The sequence below is a fragment of the Chanodichthys erythropterus genome, chromosome 22 (genome assembly GCF_024489055.1).
Source record: "Chanodichthys erythropterus isolate Z2021 chromosome 22, ASM2448905v1, whole genome shotgun sequence".
Classification (NCBI taxonomy): domain Eukaryota; kingdom Metazoa; phylum Chordata; class Actinopteri; order Cypriniformes; family Xenocyprididae; genus Chanodichthys; species Chanodichthys erythropterus.
This window is the reverse complement of record NC_090242.1, coordinates 20,569,925-20,587,591: the sequence shown is the minus strand read 5'-3', so window position 1 is coordinate 20,587,591 and position 17,667 is coordinate 20,569,925. Positions and strand designations below refer to the sequence as shown.

At 38.7% G+C, this 17,667-nt stretch overlaps 1 protein-coding gene across 1 annotated transcript; it reads right to left on the bottom strand.

Annotated features, from left to right (window-relative positions):
- Positions 1–226: 226 nt before the first annotated feature.
- Positions 227–16,899, bottom strand: fgf10a (fibroblast growth factor 10a). The gene is made up of 3 exons (XM_067376144.1): positions 15,872–16,899; positions 2,638–2,741; positions 227–1,119 (listed from the first exon to the last, which is right to left on the bottom strand). Exons 1-3 carry the CDS (start codon positions 16,176–16,178, stop codon positions 925–927), a joined length of 606 nt encoding a protein of 201 aa, XP_067232245.1. The 5' UTR covers positions 16,179–16,899; the 3' UTR covers positions 227–924.
- Between the last annotated feature and the right edge of the window lie 768 nt (positions 16,900–17,667).

Below are 17,667 nucleotides of genomic sequence, written 5' to 3'. Positions count from 1 at the left end.
AGGCCAATAGTTTTTAAAGGTGAAAAAAAATGTATCAACTGTATCAGCCCTTCTCTTAAAAAAAAAAAAAAAAAAAAAAAAATGCAGCAAATTCATTTTGTTTTACAGCTGTATTTATCATCTGAGAAGTGAATAAAAGAAGAAAATAAGCTTTTCTAAGCATTATGAATGCAACATCTGCTAGGTAAAGAGAAATATATTTATTTATTCATGTGTAACCGATAGAATAGCTTTTTAAAAGAGGAGCATAAATGATAAAAAATGTCCATTCCATTATTTTTTTGTCTTTGTTTTTCTTTAAATATTACATAAAATAAATAATTTATTCCAAAGCTGTCAGGTAAAGAATGGAGATATCAAATACAGTGGCTTTTGCATGTTAATAATATTAGAGTTCTTTACGCTATGGTGCTAGCTTGACTAAATTCGGATGGTAGGATGCGGGGTCTCCGTCTCGGCCTCTCAGTCTTGCACCTTGAGCAAGTGCTTCCAGTAAGTGTTTGCATAACTTTCAGTCCACTGAGTCACAGAGTTTGAGAGTCTGTTAGAGTGTTTCGTATGAGTTAGTACAGCATAAATAACTGCATCCAAAGGTCACACACACAAATACACACAAGCAATACACTCTGTGAAAGGTCTCTTCAGTTCATTCTGGGAGGTTGCAAATGTTCGATTCCTCTCCGTCGGTTTCGGTCCAACCTTTCCTTCGCTAGAAAAGGGTTTGGCATAAAAAATGTCCCATATTTTCCCTGGTGCCAATAACTTAAAGAAAAAAAATGTGATAACAGTCTGACTCAGTGAAAAGGAGTTCTCTTAGTTCCTTTACATAGTGCCTTCTTCTCCAAACGGTTCCCTTTTATACTGTCGAAAAAGTCCAAGTCTTTCCTCAGTGCAGTTAAATGTTCCCTTTAGTGGGGGTTGTAGCTACACGATAGGAATGGGGAGAAAGTGTGTGGCTGTGTTTTTTCTCCGGGTCTTTTTGGCTCTCATCGGCTTCCCGTTGGCGCTCAAGCCCACGAACATGGGCTTCATCTTGTTCCTCCACTCTGCCGAGGCGTACGTGTTGTACCTGTTCTCCTCTATCCGCTCTATCAGCTTGCAGTCGATGCCGAAATCCCTCTGAAAGAAGAAGATGTGTGAGTTCTAGATATTGTCTATTTGTCAGTTTGTTGATTTATTTAAAATCTGAATGGAATGTCACCACTGTCAGAAAAAATGCACTTAATAAAATGAATATATATATATATAATCCTTACATATGATGATCAAGAATGTTAAGATAAACTTTCAGCCATCGTTTTGACCTTCGCTCATCTTAACATCATCATCAATATTTATCAATATTCGAAGGCAATCTTTTGTTTCGAATCAGCAGTTCAGAGCGTGTATCAAACTGCCAAAGTCATGTGAACTATTGAAATTTTGAAACACTTATGACGTAACGAAGCCTCGTTTACTGAAATCACGTGATTTCGGCACTCCAAACCACTGATTTGAATTCGTAAAGCTTCATGAAGCAGTGTTTTGAAATCGCCAATCACTAGATATTGTTGAATAAAGTCGTTATTTTGTTTTTTTGGCGCGCAAAAAGTATTCTCGTCGCTTCATAACATTAAGGTTGAACCACTGTAGTCACATGAACTGATTTAAATACATCTTTAGTAGCTTTCTGGCAATGCAGGCATCACTGGGATTTTTTATTTTTTTTTTTAAATATCTTAATTTGTGTTCTGAAGATGAACGAAGGTCTTACGGGTATGGAAAGACATGATGGTGAGTAAAAAATGACTGAATTTTCATTTTTGGGTGATCTATAATACATTTTTTTAAACTAATTGTATTATTTGTTTCAGAATGCAACCAATTTCACCTTTATTCATGGTTGCATCATCATGAGGATTATTTTCATTCCACATTTTATTCTTTTTCGGATCATAAATAGAATAAATGGTAGCACACATCACTGTATTGATTGATATTTCTGCAGCGAGGACAACAGACCTAAGGCGTAGGCGATTACATTTTAGGACTTTCCCCTTCCTCTCAGTTGATTTCACTTTTGGGAAAACTATGGCACTATTTTTGCCTGTTTCAGGTAACATTTGCCATTGACGAGAGCGGATGAATGAAAGGTGATGGGGCTGGAGAGAACTCAGAACAAAGAAGGAGCAGGGGATTGTATGGCTGGATTGTGAATGGAGGAGAACGCATGCATGGAGCAGTATTGGAGGAGAGACTACAGTGTAAGGAAGAGGGCCTTCTCAGCTTACTTTTTCAAAGATAACAGAACTCTTTTGCTCAAGCCGACTTTTGCTGGGGGATTATTTACAGGCAATGGAGTGGAACTGTCCTTTAAAACAACCCCGGGCTTTTTAAGTGCCTTAAGACATGAGAAATAGAGCAGGCTCTCTGACATCAAAGCCTCTGAGAGGGACCCGAGGGCTGACGGATCTTTCTGGAAGCTTGTAAAGAGCTGAATTTCTATAAATAGTTTAGAAATTCTGAATGTTGTTTAAAAATTCCCGATAAGAAAGACGACTTCGGTTTGGACGGGATCGTGAGACGTTATCATTATTTGTTAGAGAGTCCAGTCATTAACCATAATTAAAAGAGAAATGAAGAGAAAATGATGCTCACCGCCCCGTAGACCACCCCTTTCTTGTTAATTGCAAGGTAGTAATTGCTTTGAATCCCCTTGATGGCAACGATGCCCACATCCACAGACTTGATTTCGAGTGTACCTACAAAACAAACGTAAACATATCATTAACATAATGTCCACATAAAAGCATTGCAGTTTTTAGAGTTTTGAAATTATGCGAATACTGCTCGTATTATATGAAACATGTAATTGCATAATAACATAGAAAGGCACATTTGTGCTTTGATAGAACAGGTAAGAAATATCAACCTGTAAATAGATAAAGGAATTACAAAAATGACCTCCCCGAACCTAACCCCAGTGCTAGAATCAGACATTCTCCATCTTCCCAGGCAAAAAGGAGTACTTATCTTCAAAAGTACTCATTTATAAGCTGAAAAGTCATATTTTGCTGTCTTTGTTGTTATTGTTTTCAGAGCTGAAAGGCATACTGGCAGCCATTAGTGATTCAAGTTGTGGTAACCATTACGGCTTTTCTTTTTAAAAGGCAATTATGTAAACCCATAAAGCCATCACGCTTTAGATGGGATTAGTCCCAGACTAAAGCATGTCCTAGTAGCAAACAGGGCTATATGATCCTATGTTGTTTGTGTATGGGGTTAAAAGAGCTTTTGCCTGTAGCTTCTGGCCTTTGACGAACACGAGCAGTTCAGTTTACCTCGCTGCTTACAAAGTGAGTGAGCTCAGGGCTTTTATCTGCAACTATTCAACAAGACATCAAAACCATAAAACCAAGCCTCACAAGCAAGTAAATAAGTAATAAGCATAAAACCAGAGAATAAATATATTTATTCTAGTAATGTAAAACATATGATAACAAGTATACAGTAATAAAGTATTTACAAATCATTTGCAAACTATTAGTTTATAGTTAATGCATAGTTTATATATTGTAGTCTCTATTGTTAATATATTAATGGGCTATATACAAATAGTGAGTTCATCATTCATTGTCAGTGTAATTAACAAAATTATTATTGTTACTTAGCTCATATATAAAGAGTTAGTTAATGCTTTGTTAACAACTTAATAACCATAAATAGTTCTCACTTTAGATTAGGTCATGGAAAATCAGAAAATGTCATTAAGTGCATAAAATCCAACCTTTATTGGATGTTATTTGCTAGTATTAAGTGTTCCTTAAAATATTTACAACTAACACTGGTTTAGTCTCCACTGACTTTTAATAGACCCCCTAAAGCATGCGGTGGGTTTGGTGGGGGGTAACTGAGAATGAATGGGGGAAAGTCATGTGACTGGAGGCAATGCCTCCATCGTGCTATGATTGAATGTGATTGGTTATGATTGGCTATGATTGGTTCACACGATAAATCTCGCCTCTTGTTTTTGTGCTTTCACGAATCAGTCTGAATGAACAAAATGATGGCGTTCATGGGAAGACTAATTAAAAAAAGTAAGTAAACAAACAGCTCAGGCACTTAGATATCACCCGCTTTATGTCATGTCAAAATCAAATTTGAAATGGCCTGATGACTGAGGGTATTTTAGTGAGTAATTGGCTTGGTGAAATTAAAGGCTCATCTTTGTGTCTGTGACAGTTTTTTTGACTGATGACAGTTGAAAAGGACAGCTGAATATCAGTTCATACTGTTTAAACTGTTACTGCCTTTAGTTATTATTTTGGAATAAATGTAAAAAAAATTAAATCACTAACTTGATGAGATTTATACTTGGTTTAAATAGAACCTTAACTGCATTGTTAATGTAAAAATACAAAATAGAATTGTATTTGGTTTATTTTTTTCTCCTTTTCCCCCCCTTGTGTAACTAGGACATGAATTTACATTTGATTTATAAAAACATTTAAAAAACTGAGGACCTTTGCCTCCTTATTTCAGAACATACTCTTAAAAAATAACTAAAATAACCCGAAACATTTACACAGTAAAATGAAACAGTAATATACAAAAATTGAAACAGTAATATACCATAAAACAATGCATTCTGGGTAATATTTGTAATTTTAAGAAAAGAGGCCTAAACACTACTTTCTCGAAAATGACAAATAACATTACCCAGAATGCATTGTAATATACATAATTCATTGTAATATACAGTAAAAACAATGCATTGTGGGTGAATTTGTCATTTTCGAGAAAGTAGCCTATAGGTTACTTTCTGGAAAATGACAAATAATATTACCCAGAATGCATTGTTTTTACCGTATATTACTGTTTCAATTGAAAATGGTATTTTACCGTGTAAATCCGAGTAGTTTTTTTTACAGTTATTTTGTAACTGAGTGTGCATGCCACTGATATATAGCTTTAATTTATTTTTCTTTTAGTTTTCAATTTCTTAGCTTTTTAAGCTTTTGATCTAATATTTATATTTTATTTCAGCTTTATTTCAGTTAACAAAACAATTGTTAATAGTTTTAATTTAGGTTTTATTTAACAATAACAACACTGACCTAAACCTGCAAAAAACAGTGGTTGGTCGCTTTATATGTCAGTCAGATGGCCTAGTGCAACAAAAAGTCAATATATTGCATATCTACTTTCTTAGATGGTCTGTAAATGCCTAACATTGACATCAGAGTTTTGTGACGCAGAAGGACTGAATCCACACCTGTGGATCAGGGACGCAAGCGCTTCTACAACAGGAGGATTAAGTGGATCTGAAGGCAGTTCTTCCACATGGGCTCAGGTTGCAGTCACCAAGAGAAGATGTAAGGAGACCTCGTCTCCCATCAGCTCTCCTCCCTCGCCTCAGGTTCATGAACAAGAGCCACAGAATAAAAGGAGGGGGCTCAGAGATGGGATCACAGACTTGGTAGGATTAAGGGGGAATAATCCATGATCAAAGACCAATAGAGCAGACAAAAGCAATGGAACGGCTGCCCAAAATGACACAAGCGCAATTACATTTTGACAAGAAATCCCTAATATATAAAGAACATCTATTATACAGACACATGCATTTGTGTGTACACATGCAGACACAGACATCGCTATGTGAGTGATGTCATGTGTGCAAAACAACATGTCATGTCTACAGTAAATTTGATGGCTGTGCTTTAAAGCGTACAATGTCAAAATAAATCCAGAATCTTCTGGCAGTAAGCACCTGTTTGCTTTCGTCTATTTGATGTGGTTTGTCAAACCAAAACATGCTGCTATTTTTTTTTTTTTTTTTTTACGTCCGCCTCACGAGTCCCAAGAGTGTTTCCCCTGTCTGCATTAAAGCTGAAATGCAGGTCTGCAACAAAGGGCTGGATTTACAAAATCAAAACATCTCTGAGGCATCTAAGCAACAGGTCTCACTGCATGCTTTCTTCTTTCACATCATAAACATTTAAGATCTGCCCCTCTTTCATTTCAGATTTCTACCAAAATTCCAGTTATTTAATGTGAGATCTGACCTAAAAGTACAGAGAAGTTTTAAGGCCAGTGTCTGAAGTGCAGTAAGCTCGCAAGCACATATTATCTAATCAACATTTTTAAGACATTACCAAGAACAACAGCTGTGCGTGCAACAAGTTTGTTACAGTTTTATTTGGCTCATTAAAGTGTGTCTGCACAGTCATGTTAGAGTTAAAACTCAGAAAACCTCTACAGCAAACTTAATCAGATGGTGGACCACCTAACACCCCAAGTCTGAGGGAAATTTTCAACTACTTAAAAACAATTACCAACAGTTTTAAATGGCACACAAATTGTCCTTAGTTTAAAATAGCCTATAACTAATATCAGTTACATGATCAAAGTAGCAGAAGCGCTTTATCATGAATTTATATTTAAATTATATTTAAAACACTGTATTTTTTTTAAAAATATAATTAATTTTAAATCAATTTTGGTGTTTTTTTTTTTGTCAAGTTTTATTAATATTTTATTTATTTATTATTTTATTATCAACCAGTCAACTTGCCAACCATTATTATGTATTCATTTATTATTTTTTAAATTTTATTTATTTTTTATTCCTGCCAGTGAACTCGCCAGCCGCTTGGAATCCATCACGCGGCACAGTTTGAGAACTGCTGCTCTACAGACAGAAATGCCTTGACTCATAACAGCGTGATTACTATTAAACAGTTTTCCTGGCAGACCCAATGTTTTGTTACATCTATATCATGGCGCTCTGGTATTCTGACAAACACAATTTCACCGCCTGCATTATTCAAAGCACTAGCCAAGACATTCTCTTAAAAAAATGCGAGAGAATTTTCTTTTGCGGTGCAAACTAATCCTCCAAGTATTCTTGTTTTACTCCCCGTTAGGGCTCAGATTACAAAGACTTAAAAGCCTCTGCATTTTAACAAGCCCGGCCCCACCTCATACCCGGCCATGTGTCTGTGACATTACACTGCCCATGGCCCAACGGTGGTCCAGAGAGTCCCACCCGTAACCTAGCGTGATCTTCCCTCAGTAGAATTGGCTTCTGCCCCAGGCTCTGTAGGTGGCCACCCCCCTTCCAGCTCAACAGCATTCAGTGTTTTCTTGGCAGGGTGACAGAACTCAGGTTATCGCATCTTGTGGTAATTACAAAAACCCCGCAGCCTCATATTTGTAGCCTCGTGCAACCTGCATCACTACCTAAGCCAGCGAGAGAGTGAAAGAGACCCCCATCCACTTCAAACATGTTTGAAAACAACAATTTTTATCAGGTAGACGGACCTTTCCCTAGCAGCGTTCAGATTGGATCGTTTCCAGACATCAAAATAATAATATTACTTGCACTTGAGAACCCTCAAATGCATGTCAGCTCTCCACATCGGTGCAAAGTCCGTATAAGTCAAGCCATATATTACACCAGGGTGCTTAATTGTCCTGGGAACCTTGGACTGCCACGCCTCTGACACACACGTCTTTTCAATTAACCCCCCCGTCTACAGGACCATAAAGGAAAAAGGGTCCCCATTAAAAGGCATCTTTGCAGCTGACCCGTCATTGGCTTCTTATGACAGTGACTTGCACCTTTGATCTGGGCTCTGCGGGCCCCTGGCTCCTGGGCTCGGGGAGATCAGTGGACTGGTCTGGGGGGCCGGTCTCATTATCCCAATCTCCTGGTTCTGCTGAAATAGAGTGACTTTGGATGAACTTAGGCTGGAAGGACTGCGAACGTGTTTGTATGGAGCCCTTTTGAAGATTTTACAACCTGATCTTACGGGAAAATGCAACTACGTTACCAGGTGACAATTTCATATGAATTTGTATAGTGTGAATCGTACAAAAAAAAAAGGAAGCATGAAAGTCAACTCCTATCCCCACCCCCAAAACATACCTGGGCCATAAGCAGATTGTATGCAAATGTACGAATGAGATCGTACAAATTAAAACGAATTAGCCACCAATTCACAAAATAATTACGAATTGCCAAAAGACTGTGCTGGATTTTATCAAGTCTGCTCTTTGTTCATAAGCAGAGTTCACTGGATTGAATGCAGAAATGCAACGTTTTTCATGCTAATAGCCACAAATCAGATCGGATGACGATAACCTGATGTTTTCGTCATGTTAAAAACAAAAATGAACTTTGGATTTAGTTTTGAATTTTGTCTCAGTTCACAAGATGGTTTACAGAAAGCATATGTGGACTCTGCAGACAGACTCAGAATAACAAATGATTTTTCATTTTTAAACAGGCTTTCATTGCTCATTTTCCTACTGAAACTTGCTAATAAAGAGTAATGCAAACTCACTGGTAAAGACAGTTATGCAATCCATTCTCCCTCTCATCTTCTGAGAGCTCATAGCACACAGCTCAATTGCACATCTGCCTCTAAATGTCTTTAGGGCTCTAGATCCATATCTTGTGCCAAAAAATAATGACCAGCCTCCTAATCCAAGCACACACTACAAGACTAAAGCAACAGGGAGGTGAGAGTGTGAAGCAGAAGTCACAAGTTGTATTTTGCTTTAGAATTGTAATTGAAAGTCTGCATGTGACCATGCGCAGAAGAACCTGTGAATCTTTAAATGTGCACAGGCAGCCTTCAGTCTTGTAGTGTGCGCTTGGCCTAAAGAAAAACATAAAATGAACACATGATTTAGGGCCAGTGACTTGCCCTACAGATGATGTGTATTTGACTACATGATAACATTACTTCTCCCAGGGGCATAAGGTTTGAATGTGCATGTCTTGGTCTGAGCTTAATACACAATAGCTCTATTTTATGTTACGTAATGGGTCCTCGGACAGTAGTGAAAACAGTAGTGCTGTTCTCCTGCTATAAATCTGCTAAAATGTGACTCATTGAAACAGCACATAAATAAGAGTATTTCAAAAAAAAGAGTACAATCCTTCTTTTCTTTCTTCCAGTTGCATAAGCTCTATATACTCAGTATATATATAGCTCCTATATAATGGGTTGTTATGAGATTTATTTAAGAGAGGACTGGGATTATACAAACTGAGAGAAATTATATATGTAGTTGAATTATATATAGAACATTATTTTCATGATTTGTTCAATTTTTTCTTTAGTCAAATCAACTTCAATAATTAATGTGGTTCAGATAACATAATATTTTGAGTTTCTGTTTATTAAACCAATCGCCTTCATTGTATTTACTCGAATTTTTAATTTCAAAATCTTAAGGCAACAAGGTAACTTTTTTAAGTTAAACTAACAATTCTTTTTTTTTTTTTTTTTACAAAAATGAAAATTCTGTACTTAACCTGTCTGAATGAACTGGATTAACTGATACTTAAAAAAGCATAGAAGTCCTAAAATCATAAATAATCAAATAAATATTTATTTTGAATCCAATCATTTTAGTCACTTTTGCCTCATTCACTTTCATTATCATTATAATGAAGTGGTAAGGAGAGCATTTGTTAACCACCCTGTAAACTGCTCAACTAATTTTTAATGACAGACAGATTTGCTTAATGTTTGCATTGCCAGGCCAATGAAACCACTGAAACACTTTGCGCGCTCACAAGCACATGAAACCATGCATGCACCATCCTCAAACACACGTTGCACAAGATAACCAAACACTGTTTACCGCCACAGAAGGACGTCTCCAAGATTCCAACCTCTTTCTAGATGTCAGAGCAGACACCCATCTTAATGAGGACCAAAGCAAGACCACTCAAACTTCCTGCTCACGTCTTTGACTGGCCAGATGCATCTCTGCTCACACTGTCCCTGGTCTCACTTCAGTGCTTTGATGCCCCAACCGCCGCCATCTGTTCAAGCACACATCGCTTAGGAATTCCCCTTGGAGCTTGTGAGATCTGTTTGAGGAAAGCTTCACCCTGCTCTCAGCTATACATTTGTCCAGTATTGTAGAATGTCAAACACTTAACAGATTTATAGGACACTGAAAGACATTTCCTGTTCCCTCAGGCTTGATAAATATAAAGAGAACAATGGGTATTTGTACAGTAGATATATCAGTTATCAAGACTCCCTGTACCTGGCTTAAAACTTGTTACATCTCAGTCTTACACCATAAATTGCTCAATGATCAGTAGTATTATATATTGACTGATTCCTGAAAGTAAACAATCATCATCCCATTGTTCTGTGGGCAAGTGTGCTTTTGGTCACTGTCTGTTGGCAATCAGACAGACCATAGCAGAAAGGAGACAGTGGTGTTTCTCCCCAGCACACCCCATGGCACAAATGGTGCTCTGCTTTAGGTAATGGGGTCAGAGGTTAGGCATACATCTGGTCTTCCACTCCTCCAGGTTGAACTTTCAGCAGGGAAAAATGGATGCATTAACTAGATGAAGATGTTACTGCAGAATTTACACACGTGATGTGGGTTTAATGGACTTAAATGTACTTTTATGGCATTTTGAAAACATTTACTTTTATCTAAATTTACACAGTAAAACTATAAAATGCAAATTATGGCACATACATTTTCAATATCATTAAATACAGTAAAAATAGTGATAATGTAAAAATATTATTACAATTTAAAAATTGTTTTCTATTTTAATATATCTTAAAATGTACAGTATTTATTTATTTATTCCTGTGATGGCAAAGCTGAATTTACAGCATCATTACTTCAGTATCAGTGTCACATGATCCTTCAGAAAACATTTTAATATGCTGATTTGGTGCTCAAGAAATATTTCTTATTATTATCAATGCTGATAATAATCAGTTGTGTTGCTTAATATTTCCTTTTTTCTCAATATCTTGCTGAGCCCAAACTTCAGTAGTATACAGTAACATAATGAAACAATAGACAACTTACAAGTTAACATATCAAAGCTATCAAAATGTTGGATTTTTTGAAGGCTGTGGGTCTTGTAGAGATGTCTTGTAAAAACAAGCCTCTGTTATTTATGAATCAGAAAGGAGAAAGTATATGAGGATGTCTAGGTCAAAGAGAATGAAACACTAACACTAACCTTTTGCACATCAGCTCAATCCTCATAAGTCACTTTTATTACTTGTGTGGTTGGGATTTCCCATGGGAGCTATAAACGGGTACCGTAACCACAGAGAGCACACACACACACACACACTTCTGAAGAGTGCCATCCATGTGGTCAGGGCTGGCAACATGTCATTTAAATTCACACATTGTATATGTTCATTTACATCAGTGAGTCATTTTCAGAAAGCTACATTTGAACTATAAAGCAAGAGCTGACTGAATATACAGATGATGAACATGCAGTCATATAGATGATAAATCTTATATGAAAATTATCACTAATTAGCAAGGCTGCGCAATTAATCAAAATAAAAAATAAGTCGAAATGTTTTGAAGTGGTTGAGCACTATGACCAAATCAGTCATTTCCATTGTGTGCATGAATGAAATGGCAGAACAAAAGGCTTTTAAATTAGTATATGAACAATCAGTAATAACAACTGGTCCTACTAAGTGAGTGTAACAGGTCCTACTTCCTACATCCGCTCAGAGCGGGATTTGACCAGCACCACTGGCGTGGGATGTGGTCATGCTAACAAGGACGCTAAAACCACAGCCTCTAGCGTCAGTAAGACCTCTTGAGGCCAGAGGAATTAAGTTTTACCTGCACAGCTCATTATTAGCTGGTCTCCGTTACACCCCTAAACCTCACTCCCATCTGGGTCACAGCACCAATGTAACTGGTCCTACTCGCACCCACTCTGAGCAGGATTCAAACCAGAGTCATGGGAAGCAGGTGCGCTAGCAAGGACACTAAAGACCACAATCTTTAGCGTCAGTCGCTAGTTCGTGTCTTGAGACAAGCTGGCCTCTGTTACATGAGGATACTTCACTTCTGATCATGGTGACAGAATGATGCTGAACAAACCTCACCTGATGCTCAAGAAGAAGGTTCAGTACCAAAGTGGGTAAATTAGTTTTTTGTTGTTTGGATTTGCAAGATGCAATGTGTGTACGTATGATTCCGAGAAAATGAACGTATGCACAAAAAACCCAAACGTGAACAACGTGCGTACGCCTCTCTTCCAGATGTGAAATCTATTTCTGCGTTATAGGCCATTTTATAGCCTATAGATTTGCCCAAATAATTTACACGTGTGTAACCAAGGTATGCATACTAAAAAATTGAACTTTAATGCTATGTAATTATGCTTACAGGGTTTTATTATAATTATTGTTGCTGCTTAGATTTCCAAATATATGCAGTACTCCCACTCTGCCACAAGGAAAAGTGCGTATGCCTGCTTAGAACCTGATGTGTGCTAAGCACTTTTCCATGACAAAAATGTTCCACGTTTTTAGAAATCTGAACATTGGCTTGGATTTCAGCGTACACACGCTCTAGTCACGTTTTATAAATGAGGCTCATGGTGATATATAGAACAAATATTAATACAAATAATAATAATAAAATCGCTCAGTCATTTAGTGTAAGATATTTTTTAAAAATAGAAACTAATAAGAGAAACTAATAAATCTTACAATATTAAGATTTATGATTTTTGCCCTATTAACTAGCATCAGCTGATTGTTTTCAATTTGTTCCAGCAGACTTGCTGTGAGCGTGGCTTGCGGTTCCTGATGAAGCATTTAACGTTTACCAGCCTCAGTGAGAGGCCCTCTGAAGTCATAACAACAATGCAGTGCAACATTACCCAGCAGCCCACTGTCCCTGCACTCTAGTTTCTGAGAAACACTTGACAGAATATGCTTATTCATCTTTCTCTCTCATTAAAACGACAAAACAGCTTTTATACGAGGTAAACTGACAGAAGCTGATGGAACGTTAACATTCATTTAGCAAACAAGTAATTTTAATCCAGTAAGAGGTTTGTTTACTATACAGTTGATAAGGTTCAGCCAAATGCATACAAAGCAGCTTAACACCTGAAATAAAACTAGCAATTTATATAAATGTTCTCTCATGAAGAAAAACATAGTCTTAAAATCTTCAAGAGTACCACTCTGAGCAAAGCTAATGGAGTTTGGCCTGGAAACACCTCATTAGACCAGCAATAATCTATATTCTTAATTGAGCCCTATTAGATTAAATTGACCCCAAATGGAGTGAGAGGCGTATAATGACCGCTGGTCTGACCCTTGTTTGATCTGCTGCCCAAGAGCTGACACGATGATTGGAAAGACCCCTGCACTTTAGACCTTGCGATTCAACCAGTAGTTGAACTCTGATCGGACACATCCCCTCAATCAAAGCTGTCAAGGCCTAATGATCCTCATTAACAATTTCCTCCGGCCATCCATGCCTATGCCGCTGAACTACAACACCAGAAGTTTTGCACTCGTGTTGATACCGACGTTTTATTAAGCACAAGGACCGTGTGATAAACACAAAACAATTGCGCAGAGGAAAGAGAGGGCAAACAAGAACAAAACAGGAAAAGAAATATTAAACTCAGGCTGGTCTGTGTGAGAGCTTTTGCATCACAGTGAGCTTGTTGTTAGCCTCGCTCAATACACCGAGGACAGCTCCGAGTTCCAGCACAGGGTGCCGTTTCCAAAAATGTCTTGGGGGAGACACAATGTGACAAAAGTGATACTGAGCTGATGGATTCTGAAAGAAAATCAAACAATATGGGTGGGATAGGATTTCAAGGTGCACATAGACAGGTCTTTTGTGGACTTGAAAACTAAAGAAGGCTGGACTTGAGAACCTCAAACATGGACAAAGAGACTCTCTGACTGGGAGTTTGAATCTGGGAAATGTAACAATCTATCATACTTAGGCTCTCTGCAAATATTTTTCCGCATCAAATATGCAAAACAAATATTGGCCCTCTCATAAAATACGGGCTTTTGATTTACTGCGAGCATTTACGGTGGTGTAAATGTAAATTTCACATCAAGATGTGACATTTTATATGTGCATTGCTGGTAAATAGACTATATTAATGTCTCATTAAAACTGCACGGTTTGGTAAACAAAATATGTCATTTCTTATACTTTATGCATTTTAAAATATATGGCTGAAGTTATGCTCATGCAGAAAAAAATCTGACCTTTCTGAATTTCAGCAGAATGCAAAGTGTGCTATTCATGAACACTGAATGTGGAAGTATAAAATATATATTTGATATGACAAATATTTATATATATATATATGACAGGCACAGATATGTTGTGCACAGCCTTTTCCCTCTTTATAAAGTTCAGGTCTATTTAAACACCGGGCCATCAAACACAAAGATTATTGTCTACATGACGTCAGGCTATATACAATAACATGCCGTGCTGTTCATGGGAATATTCTTTTTGTTAACTCGAGAGAAATATTACACCGCAAAGGGACTGGTTCCTTTTAAAATGCCAGTGGCTCCAACTGGAGTAAAATCATTTGAGGATGTTTTGATGTTTCAAGTGCATGATGAAACATAACATAGCAAACCACTCATTTCTGCCCTTTTTACGGGCATTTGTGGCAACAACAATGGTCTCTGATTACAGAATAAATCAAGCAAACACGCCTGTTGTAAACGCCGCACACTAACATTGCACTGTGCCGCTGTTTTAAAGCGAAGGACACAGGGAGCACTGCTGCTACCTTGTGGGCACCAGAGGCCCTTCGAATTCAATTATAGCGTCCGCAAAAAAGTGCAGGGAAAGCAAAGGTATGGCAGAGGTCCAATCTGTTTTGGAGAAATGATCCATTCACCAACAAGTGGTTCCCCTTTGCTATGCCTCCCGCAGACATTCCAGGCCATATCCACACTTCAGATATATCGGCACTAAAACGAGATGTGAATCCCGACCAGCTCATCTGGTCTGAACATTATTACCAGTATGCTTCGTGCCTAAGGGTCATTGTGGGAGCTAACAAGGACAGTGCAGTTTTCACATGTGGTAAGCAAGTGGCGGGATTTTTTGTACAGAAATCATTGGCATAAGGATTAGTACAAAACATGACATATATATATATATATATATATATATATATATATATATAATAAAAAAATATAGATATATATGTATAAATGATTAAAAATGCATTAAAAAATATATAATTATGTATACGTTTAACATCTACAACACTGGACATCTAACACTGTCCAGCTTTCTGGACAAACTCTTTGATGGTAGTTGAAAGCTTTCCAAAATTCTTCAAGCTTGGACTTGGATTTATTAAGAAACTTTCTGTGCAACACATTTAAGAGGCAGTTCAGCTAATTGAAATACCCACAGCCATGTCTTGCGGGGTTCCAGCACACCCTTGTCTAAAAAAGCCAAGCAGCACGCACATGGGACCCATATGTCAAAGCTTTTTTTATTAGTGGCAATGTGCGCACAACCTACTAACGAAAAAGTGCAGAGGGTGTTTTCAGAGTGTGGTGGCCAGGTGCTTCGAGCTCCTCGGCGGGTGTCTGGACATGCCACGAACGGTAAAATGAAGTTGAAATTCTTCTGATAATTTAAAGATTATTTATGATTGAACGTGATGACACTTTCAACAAAGAAAAAAGTATAAAACCACTTGACATATGTTTTAATTTAATAAAAGTAAGCCATTTATTGTAGCAGCAAGGGAGTTATGGGAGCACTAATAAAGATAACTGATGTACTGCGTGATGTTCGGGAGTAACTTCCAACGTTTTACCTGGTACTCCCCTGGTATTTTCAAATTGGTTCCAGGAAACCTGCTATGAATAAATCTGCGCACTGAAACCTAAGGACCAACATTAGGGCTGACTACCTCTTAGCAACGCACAGCAGCTCGTGCCCACCAACATCAAGTAAGGTTTATATTATGTGTTGGATGTTGACATTTCTTCTATGGGACCCACATGTGAAGGGAAAGAGGAGAAAAATGGGTGTTACTTACTGTACGGATCGTCCTTGCTTTTGGTGCCATTGACTTTTCCGTTCTTATCGATCCTGAGAAAGAACTTCTGGTAGGAGAAGAGTTTCCTCCTGCGCACATCCCCCGTGAGGTGGTTGTAGCTGCGCACATGCCGCCCCACCACGGCAGCCGACGAGGAGTTGGCGCCCCTCGGGGCACGTACGGCCCTGTGGGAGTCATGGCAGGCCACAGGCAGAGCCGAACACAGGAGCAGGAGCAGCAGCGGCAGGGAAAGGCAGGACAGACGGAACCAGGCTGAGGCACCCTTAGTCACTTTCCATTTGCACATTGTCCTGGAGCTCGGAAGACTGGGAAGAGCCTCACAGAAAGGTACATGCTGAAGAGCTGGACGGGAGAAAGGGTGATAACAGGAGGTGAAGCCCCGTGAAGCGTCCGTGGCGGTCTCGTCTGCTTGTGCTGCTCAGGCTGGATCCAGTTCCCCTTGTGTCCAGAAGGAATGTGTCAACATCCATAACTCAAAACACCTCTGTGGGGAACCGCTTCACCTCCTCCTGCTCTCCCACGTACAATCCACTGAAGAACCCCTGTCAGACGGGGGAAAACAAGGACAGCAAGAGACAACAAAAATGTTCTGGAGAAGAACGGCAAAACGACCCGAATGCAACAGGGCAGCGAATCTGTTCTTGATGAAACGAGAGGAATCCACAGTAGGAAAAAAAGTGTAATCCCTGCTGTGTCCAGCTCTCTCACTCTCTCAATGTCCCTCTGATTTAGAGTGTGTTTCCTTTCTGCTCACCACTGAAGTGCTGAGAGGATCCTGAGGTGGAGCAGACTGAGCTCTGACACTCCTCTCACCTTATTTATTTGGTTCAGGGCCCCAGATGTAATCTTTAGCTAATAGGGACACTGTGAAAGCAGTCGGCTTTGAAGATCAGCGTGTGCGCGTGCATGTTTTGCTTGCATGTGTGCGTCAGAATGAGAGGCGACGAGGGGCATTTTTCCTCGCCCCTCTCCTATCTGTCTCACTCTGTTTCTCCCAATTGCCTCACCCACTCTCAGTGTCTCCCTCTCTCTCACTGCCCCTCCCACCCCGTTCCCTCCCATCTGGGCTGGGAGCCCCATGCGTCGGCCCGTACAGGTCTCCTCCGGCTAACTGCTGCAGCCCCCCCGTGGCATGCGAGCCTTATCAGAGACACCTGGAGCTGATTGCTGCTTTTTTGCTCTCATTTACCGCCATCCTCATCAGTCTTCTGTCCTGCGTTGGAAAAAAAAACAAAGCAAGAATTGAATGTACCTGCACTGTTTGTACCTTGAATACACTTTTGGAATAAGTTCATAGCAGCGATATAAAAGTCTTAGCCATTAATCTACTTTTAAAGGGCTTTTCCTACAACAAAATGAGACATCAATGCTGTCGTGGGACAGAACTCACCCTGAAAACAATCTTTGTTTCAAATCTGGTTTGTGTGTTGTTTAATTTCCTTTTCATATTGTCCAACAGAATCCGTATCTCCGCTTGTTCGTCATCCCTCTCTATTTTTCGGTGGAAAAACCAAGTCAGATTCAACTTCTGCCAAGTAAATATCATTCATATCATATTTGGGCACATCTTCAGTCCTAAATTCCAACCTGTAGTGCAGTTAGTACTTTAATTCACCTCATCCATTTTACATTGTTTGTTCTATAAATTGTCTTATTGTTTGTAACCCTGTTGACTGTTCTTTTTTGCATACTCTGTGCAGCACTTTGGTCGACTTCGGTTGTTTTAAATGTGCTATATAAATAAACATTGTATTGTATTGTATTGTATTAACTAA

What these genes read in the sequence shown, in the direction of transcription:
- fgf10a (XM_067376144.1), bottom strand. Translation starts at nt 16,178, where the DNA reads ATGTGCAAATGGAAAGTGACTAAGGGTGCCTCAGCCTGGTTCCGTCTG. An exon ending in AAGCAAGGACGATCCGTACA is followed by an intron (nt 2,742 to 15,871) that starts GTAAGTAACACC and finishes TTTGTTTTGTAG; the next exon opens with GTACACTCGAAATCAAGTCT. An exon ending in AAGGGGTGGTCTACGGGGCG is followed by an intron (nt 1,120 to 2,637) that starts GTGAGCATCATT and finishes TTCTTCTTTCAG; the next exon opens with AGGGATTTCGGCATCGACTG.